Source organism: Ananas comosus, unplaced genomic scaffold (genome assembly GCF_001540865.1).
Source record: "Ananas comosus cultivar F153 unplaced genomic scaffold, ASM154086v1, whole genome shotgun sequence".
NCBI classification, from domain to species: Eukaryota; Viridiplantae; Streptophyta; class Magnoliopsida; order Poales; family Bromeliaceae; genus Ananas; species Ananas comosus.
This window is the reverse complement of record NW_017891045.1, coordinates 13,367-22,649: the sequence shown is the minus strand read 5'-3', so window position 1 is coordinate 22,649 and position 9,283 is coordinate 13,367. Positions and strand designations below refer to the sequence as shown.

The following is a 9,283-nucleotide window of genomic DNA, read 5'->3' as shown; positions in this document are numbered from 1 at the left end:
TACTAAATATAATAGTGAAGTTGATACCACCATCCACCGCCAAAAATAAAATTTTTTATATGTTGGGAGTGATCGTCCAAGACAATATATTTATAAATATAATTTTAATTATATAAAATCAAATAAATTATTTATAAAATAAATTATTTGTAACTATAATGCAAACTATTATATTTAATTAAATAAAATATATAAAATAATAATTGTAAATATTTTTACCTATATTACTATTAGGGATTCAAATGAATCCGGGTTGGTGAAGCTCCCGCCCTAATCCGTTCCGAATGAGGCGGTAAGTAGGAATAAAAAAATATAAAAAAATATAACTCGTCCTAAATCCGCCCCGTTCCGCTAAGTAAATAGAGCGGGAGGCGGGAGACTCTTTTCTTCCTTCAATCCGTTCCAATTCGCCAAAAATTCGCTTCCGCCCTGAGGAGGTAAGTAAGAGCAAAATAAAATAAAAAATAATCAGTCTTGAATATGGCACCGTTCCGACAAAAAATGAACCCTTCCGCGTCCAAATCTGTCGGGTTTGCATCCCTAATTACAATGTATATATTTTTTTATAATTTATATCTAATCAATCAGTGAATAGAAAATCAGCACTTTGCTTTGTGGAGGGACCTGGACCTGCCAAGTGCCAACATTACTCTCTAGTCGCTTACAAGCGTGGCTACTGGAAATGAAATTATCACCAAACCTTTATTAATGTAACGCGTGAAATTGACCCACTTGTGACTTGTGAGTCGTATATTTTATTATTATTATTATTATTATTTTGAGAGATAGGTAGCACGCTACTCGTTTCATTTATTTCATTTAGAAATAAACTTAGCTGAAAATGTGAATCAACTAGGATTCGAACTTGGGTCTCGGGTACCAACCACCAAGTCCTTTGCCACTTGCTCTAGGGACGATCAGTATATATTTTATTATTATTTAATAATAAATAATATAATATATTGGCTAAAATAGTGATTTAAACCCGCAAACTCCCAATATAATTCTAGGTCTACTATATATAACCAGGTGATTTCGATATAAGTAATCAAAGAAAAGTGAGCTTGCACATTATTTTTTAGGATAAAAAATATATAAAATTTGTCAGAATTATAAATTATTTTGATTTAACTATTCATTATTTTAAAATTTTAATATTAGAATTCAATCATTTAATTTGTTTGACTTAAGTTATTTCGTAATTTTTTTAATATAAAATTTAAGCTGATTATTTTTTTATATAAATTACATAAAATATATTAATTAAATTTATAAAAAAATAAATAACGTATTTTAATTTTAAAATTAAATAGTCACAAACTAACTCAAATTAAATAAATTAAAATATTAAATGGTAAATAGATAGTTAAACTAAACAGTAAGTTGTAACGCCCTACTTACCGTTTGGTTCAGAATTAAGGAAAAACTAGTTATTTCATAGATAGGCTTATGTTCAGGATTAAGGTGAGGTTAGAGTATTTTTGTGTTTGGTTTGGGGTTGGAGTTAGTCCAGCATAGTGAAAAATAGTGTTTCGTTGGAATAGGTGGGATAAGAAAGATAGTGGATTATTATGAATAAAAAATAGTGTTTGATTGGGGTTTGGTGGAATTAGCTAACCCCACCCAAAATAGGCTATCCAGGGTTAGGTGGGGTTAGCTAACCCCACCCATTTTTGGGGGTGTTCGGGAATAATATGGGGGTTAAGGGGTTGAATAACCCCTTAACCCCCAACCAAACAAAGGAGAATCACCCATCTTAGGACTGTTCTAGCCTTAGAGCGCTTAGTTTTTGGACCTAACCACTGCTCAAAATATTATAATCGGATTAAGAGTTTTAGTTCTATTATATCTTAATATATAACTATTTTGGATCCCACATTCTCTCCTCTTTAAGTCTTGAGGTCCTCGCTTCACAAATATCAGGTGACACTCGTCTTGTTGGCTTTAACCAACCTTGTGGGGTCCTAGATGTGAGACTTGTCTCCCTACCTATAATCGATCTTGTGAGAGAGCCGTACTCTACCCACAATAGTCATCCGAATGAAAGTATTGCTCTTTCCGCTGTTATAAGCTGACCCGAGACTTATCTCACACTTTCGACAGGTAATTGACTCATATACCATCCGTGACGTCTCTTTTTAAGAAATCATTCATCCTAAAACTACTTTAATTTTATCACGCACTCTCTCAAGTTTTTGAATCTAATCATCATTCAAAATATTATAGCCAAATAAAAAATTTTAACCATAATATATCTTACATATAGAACTATATGCAGTCTCACAAAGATCCTGCGCCGGTGAAACAAAGCATGCTGCGGAAGAGAACAAAACAACAAGCTCGAGAACGTGGGAGAAAGTGGCAGAGAAAGTCTTGAGGGGACAAAAAAAAAAGACACTATAATTTTGTGAGAGACAAAAATCTGAAGAAAATTTGTTCCCTTCACCCTGGAAATAAAAATGCAACATATAAATTTTCCATCTTACTGATTTTAAGATACGTAATTTTTTTTTTTAAAAAAATACTTACTTATTAAAAATTTAGTATTAAAAAAAAATTAATAAGACGTAAATATATGGTATTTGGATGCAAAATTTACGGTTACTCTACAGAAATGCAAGAGTGAAAAAAAAAAACCAGTATTTGGATGTAAAATTTACGGTTACTCTACAGAAATGAACGAATGGAAAAAGAGAAAAGGAATCCTCACATGCTCTTCAATCACTTTTTTACGGTTTACTCCATTTTTTTAAAAAATTTTAGTATTAAATAAAAGGATAAACTTCAATTTATTTTTGTGTTTTAGAAAATTTTTAAGTTTGCCGTTTTATAGTTCAAAAAGTAGCACTTAAATATTTTGTATTTTTATTTTTATTTTTACTTAAAATATTTACTATCAAATAGTATTATAAATAAATTTTTAATAATCACATATAGTTAAATATTATTTTTTAAACTAAAATATGATAAAATAAAAATAAGTTAAATCACATGATAATCAAGTATAATTTTTTAAGCAGTCAAACCAATGCGGTCAAACCAAAGCGAATTAAAGTTTACCCTCAAACAAAAACATAATAAGACTAATATAATATTGTGCAGAGCTTTTATACTTCCAAACGTATAAAAAAAATTGGTGCTTTTCATCTTTGAATAAAAAGTTGTAAGATTAAAATAATAGTTGTTTCTATGGTTTAGTGATCTTTTTAGAAAATTAATATTAATACTAAAAATTAGAAATAATTTAGAAAAAAAGGTTAATTTCAAATACCACTTTTGTAGTTTTGCACTTTCTCACCTTAGTATCCTATGATCTAAAATACATTAATTTAGTATCCTGTAATTTTATTTTTTCTTTTTTCATCAACTGCTTCATTAAAATTTCGTTAAATTATATACAAAAAACTCCAGATATCTTACTTAGATTTATCGAATATTCGGTTTAATACTTTTTAGTTTTAACTTTGTCACTAATTTAACGAAAAAATTTTAGTAGAAAATAACAATTTAAATCAGAGGATAAAAATTAAAAAAATACAAAACTATAGTAATGGTATTTTAAATTTTTCTAAAAAGAGAAAAAAAAATTCTATAGTTGGACTCTATTCTATAGTGTTTAGAAGAAGACCCCGTGAGATTACGATGAAAAGGTGACGCTAGGATTCGCTCAAAAGTGAAAAAATTAAAAAAAATTAAAAGAAATATAATAGGTTTAAACGTGAGATTTTTTTTAAAAAAATAAATAGCACGCTATCTACTTTGTTTATTTTATTTAGAAATAAATTTAGCTGAAAATGTGAATCAACTAGAATTCGAACTTGGATCTCGGATACAAACCGCCGAGCACTTTGCCGTTTGAACGTGAGATCGTTCTATGGATGATGCAGTTCGGTTCACTTCAGTTCGCTTTAATATTCGCGCGAAGATTCAGAAGGTGTACTGCGGCGAGAATGGAAGGGAGAGAGGGTAACGATAGGAACCTGGATGAAGTCGCGGAGGAGGAAGTCGGGGACCCACTTGGGGGGGCGGTGCATGGACCGGCGGAGGAGCGTGCGCAGGTCCTCGGGGCGCTGAGGGAGCAGCACCTCGCTCACGTCCCTCCCCTCCCTCCGGGCGAGCTCCCCCCTCTCCTCCGCCCCCGCGCACACCCCCGCCGACAAAATCACCACCCTCTCCACCGCCCCCTCCCCCGCCAACCTGTACGCCACGAACCCCCCGTAGCTGATCCCCACCACCGCGTATCGCCCCACCCCGAGCCGCGCCATCGCCTCCGCCACGCACCTCGCTTGCTCCGCCACCGATCGAGAACCGGGGGTTTCCGATTCCGATTCAGATTCCGATCCAGATCCTGGTTTGGATCGGCCGAAGAAGAGGAGATCGGGGACGTAGAGGTCGAAGGAGCGGGAGAGGGGCCCGATCTGGCGCTCCCACTGCCACTTGGCGTTGCCGCCGAAGCCGTGGACGAGGACGAGCGCGGGGCGGGGGGGGCGGAGGCGGCGGAGGAGCGGGGAGGGGATCCAGAGGTGGAGCGACGGGGCGGAGGGGCCGGCGCCGAGGGGGACGGAGCGGGGGACGAGGTGGTGGCGGAGGAAGAGGAGGGAGAGGAGCGCGTCGCGGAGCGCCACTAGCGAGAGGAGGCGCCGCGCGCGGCGGAGGAGGAGTTGGCGGAGGCGGAGGAGGAGCAGGGCCACGACCACGCGCCCCGATCGGAGGATCTCCATCCCCCAACCCCCCACCCAAATGCCGAGGTACGCGCACTACAAATTAGGGTTAGGGTTAGGGTCTGGGGATTCGATCCTCTGAGCGTCGGGGGTGAAGTGGGGGAACACGCGCGATCGGGGGAAGCGGCGGAGTGCTCTTCCCTTCCGACGCGCCGTGTTTTCGTTTGTGTGTGTGGAAGCGCTTATAAATAGGGCGAAATGTAAGCTTAGCCCCCCGACCTATTCCACTTTCGCAATTTGGCCCCATCGCTTCACACGTAAAACATTACATATAAAATACTTTCCTTTAATTTCCAACTGTCACGTGCACGTTAAACAAGCATAGTACATAGTGTCATTTTATTATAAATTAACTTTTACAATTTTTTTAATTTTAATATTAATAATTTTTAGGAATTACTATAAAGTGAATTTTAAACTACGTAATCACTATGAATTTAAAATAGTTTAGATTTTATTTTATGGTACCGATCACCTGTGGTTCTAATACATTATCATTTAAAATGACGAGTAAATGGACAATTTTATGAACCGCCAAATATATTTAAACTTTATATGAAACTTCACTCACGAAATATTAAGAGAAAAAAAAAATCAACTTGTGTCATAAAATATTATTATTAGCCCTCACCAATTACAAAACTTACTTTAGTTTGCGTTAAATATAATTATATTTTAAATAATAATATAATTAAAATGTTCTTTCGTAGTGAAATTAAGTTTTTTTCTTTTTTCTTTTCATGGTTAAGAATTAAGAGAAAATAAAGTGCTAAAATTTTTAAAAAGGTAAACTTCAATTTGTTTCCTGGTGATAAAATCGTAGAAAAGTTAAATGCAACTTTTTGAATAATGGGATAGCAAAGTTAAAAAAAGGCCAATTTGTATAAACAATTAACTTATTTTGGGCTTTTGTAAAATCGGACCACATTTTTCGTTTTTACAGATTCGATCCGTTTTTTCAACAAACTGATCAAAATACCCTTATTACTTTTTCTCTTTCCTCTTTCTCTCTCTTCTTATTACTTTTTCTTTTTCCTCTTTCTTTCTCTTCTTCGTTTTTCTCGTTCTTTTTTTTTTTCTTGCCGGCAGAGCGGAGGCGGAAACAGTCCGTCTCGCCTCTCACCCTCATGCTCTCGCCCTCGCCCTCGCCCTTGCCCTCGTCCATGCACCCCCCACCTTCCTCGCCTCCGACCCCGCTAAGGCCGCGCCGCGACTTTTTTTTTTTTTTTGCTTTTTTCTTTTCTTTTCTTCTCCGACTCTTCTCCACCGTCTCCGACGACGACGCCTTTCGCCCTTCCCCGCCCTTCTCATCTCTCCCTCTCCCTCATTTTCTGTCGCCTCCGACGACGATTTATCTTCGCCGGCGCCGACGTCGACACCGTAGAGGTCACTGCGACGCTACAGCCTCGGAGCGGGGGGTCCTTAGTGGCATCGTCACAGGCGCAGTCGCTGTTGTCAGAGAAGGTGACAAAAAAAATTATAGAAAAAACAGAAAAAAAAAATAAAGATAAAAAATTATATAAAAAGAATGATGAAGATGAAATTGCATCGTTAATTAAAAAAAAATTATAAGTTGCACTATTTAAGATGTAAACTGCTGCTTTAAGATAAAAATTATACTCTTTGAACGAAAATTACGCTCTTTGGGAGATGTTTATATTGTTTCTATTCTTATTGCACTCTTTTAGATGTAAACTGTAATCATTAAGATAAAAATTACACTCTTTAAACGAAAGTTGCACTGTTTTTCTCTTGTTATACTATTTTTTATCTTAAACTGCATCCTTTTAAGTGATATTTATACTATTTCTCCTCTTGTTGCACTGTTTCTCCTCTTGTTGCACTATTTTTTCTCTTATTTACACAGAAATGGTACAAAAAGAGGAGAAACAGTGCACAAGAGGAGAAACAGTATAAATATCTCTTAAAAGGGTGCAATTTCTCTTCTTATTGCATTGTTTCTCCTCTTGTTGCACTATTTCTCCTATTGTTTACACAGAAATAGTGCAATAAGAGGAGAAACAGTGCAAAAAGAAGAGAAACAGTATATATATCTCTTAAAACAGTGCAGTTTCTCCTCTTGTTGCACTATTTCTCCTTTTGTTTACACAAAAATGGTGCAACAAGAGGAGAAATAGTACAACAAGAGGAGAAACAGTATAAATATTTCTTAAAAATGTGCAGTTTAAGATAAAAAATAGTATAACAAGAGGAGAAATGGTGCAACAAGAGGAGAAACAGTGCAATTTTCGTTTAAAGAGTGTAACTTTCATCTTAATGGGTGCAGTTTACATTTGAAAGAGTGCAATAAGAGAGAAACAGTGTAAATATCTCTCAAAGAGTGTAATTTTCGTTTAAAGAGTGTAGTTTTCATCTTAAAGCTGCAGTTTACATCTTAAATAGTGCAACTTATAATTTTTTTTGCAGTTAACGATGCAATTTTATGTTTATCATTCTTTTTATATAATTTTTTATCTTTATTTTTTTTCTATTTTTTCTATAATTTTTTTTTGTCACCCTCTCTGCCAACAGCCACGGTGTCGGCGACGACGCCGCTAAGGACCCCCGCTTCGAGCCTATAGCGCTGCAGTGACCTCCACGGTGTCGACGTCAACGGCGGCGAAGATGCATCGTCGTCGGAGACAGCAGAGAATGAGGGAGAGGGAGAGATGAGAAGGGCGGGGAAGGACGAGAGAGGCATCGTCGTCGGAGATGGTGGAGAAGAGTCGGAGAAGAAAAGAAAAGAAAAAAGCAAAAAAAAAAAAAAATCGCGGCGCAGCCTTAGCGGGGTTGGAGGCGAGGAAGGTGAGGGGTGCGTGGACGAGGGCAAGGGCGAGGGCGAGAGAATGAGGGTGAGAGGCGAGACGGATCGTTTCCGCCTCCGCTCCGCCTCCACTCTGCTGGCGAGAAAAAAAAAAAAGAACGAGAGAAACGAAGAAGAGAGAGAAAGAGGAAAGAGAAAACGTAATAAGAGTATTTTGGTCAGTTTGCTGAAAAAGCGGATCGAATTTGCAAAAACGAAAAAGGTGGCCCGGTTTTGTAAAAGCCCAAAATAAGTAAATTTTTTATGCAAATTGGCCTTAAAAAAAAAAGTTAAACCACATAGGGCAAATTGTAGTTTACTCCATAAACAATTTTAAATACATAAGGAACAAACTGCAATTTACGGATAGTGCAGGGACTACTCACATATTTTACTTGATTAAATGGAAAATGATATCCATTTAAACTACATGATCACTATGAATTTTAAATTGTTTAGATTTTATTTTATGATACTCATCACCATTGGTTCTAATACATTATCATTTAAAATTACCAGTAAATGGACAATTTTATGAACCGCCAAATGTATTTAAACTTTATATGAAACTTTACTCACCAAATATTAAGAGAAAAAAAAAAAATTGACTCAATATACAGAACGTAATAATTACATACGAAAATAAATAAAATATTTTCTCATTACTATTTTTTTACCGCGCACGTAATACAATTTAACTGTAATTCCAAAGGGTCATATCAATATGAGTGGCATAAAAATCACGTTCATTTGATGGAATGTGTGCAAATTAAATGATCATTTTATAAAAAAATAATAAAAGTTTTATATAGTTGAAAAATATAGAGTCAGTTTTAATTAATGCTTTCAATAGCGCACGAATAGAACATATAACCAACTTTTTAGTATTTAGATACAATAATACTACTGCACCCACCGCGAAATGCATATCCAAGAGAGTTGAAAATTTGGTATTAAGTACTATTAATGTGCTATTAGAAATAGTCCGACTAGATTTTAAAATATATATTTTTGATAAAAATGTATAAAATTTATCTGAATTATGGATTATGGATGATTTTAAGTCGGTTATTTGGCATTTCAAAATTTTAATTTTACTGTTCCACCTTTCTACTTCTAGCTACTATAAATTCATTAAATTAGTAATCAGTTTAAATTTTGAAACTAAACTGTCGTTGACTAACTTAAATTAAGCAAATAGAAAGGTGGGATAATAAAGCCAAAATTTTAAAATATTTGATATATAGTCGACTAAAAATAATTTATAATTTATAGAGAAAACTTCAAATATCATTACTGTGATTTCGTATTTTTTTATTTTAGTATCCTATGATTTAAAGTATATCAATTCAATACTTCGTGGTTTCTTTTTCTCTTTTTATTATTTCCCCCACTATTTTTTTTTATTAAATTAGCGACAAAGCTAAAACTAAATGATATTAAAATAAATATTCGATAAACTTAGGTGGGATATCTGAAGTTTTTTGTATATAATTTAACAAAATATTAACGGAGGGAGCTGACGAAAGAAGAAAAATAAAACTACAGGATACTAAATTGATACAATTAAAACTATAAAAATGATATTTGAATTTTATCCTAATTTATATAAGGCCAATAACTTAATGCACGTTTCCACCTATATTTGTGTTTTCAAAAGATTTATTAATTAAAATATTCTCGTTTTGAGACCACAACAATGTCTTTCTCAGTGAGAGATGATGGAATAGAGGTCGTGATATAAATGCCATGCACGCCC

General features: G+C 35.1%; 1 protein-coding gene across 1 annotated transcript; it reads right to left on the bottom strand.

Annotated features, from left to right (window-relative positions):
• Positions 1–223: 223 nt before the first annotated feature.
• On the bottom strand, positions 224–4,884 carry LOC109704575. Its single transcript, XM_020225330.1, has 2 exons — positions 3,981–4,884; positions 224–429 (listed from the first exon to the last, which is right to left on the bottom strand). Exons 1-2 carry the CDS (start codon positions 4,719–4,721, stop codon positions 352–354), a joined length of 819 nt encoding a protein of 272 aa, XP_020080919.1. The 5' UTR covers positions 4,722–4,884; the 3' UTR covers positions 224–351.
• Positions 4,885–9,283: the final 4,399 nt, after the last annotated feature.

Excerpts from the sequence above, each read along its gene's own strand:
- LOC109704575 (XM_020225330.1), bottom strand. The coding sequence starts at position 4,721 with ATGGAGATCCTCCGATCGGGGCGCGTGGTCGTGGCCCTGCTCCTCCTC. Across the intron at positions 430-3,980 it reads TCCTCCGCGACTTCATCCAG|GGCGGAAGCGAATTTTTGGC; the intron begins GTTCCTATCGTT and ends TTACCTCCTCAG.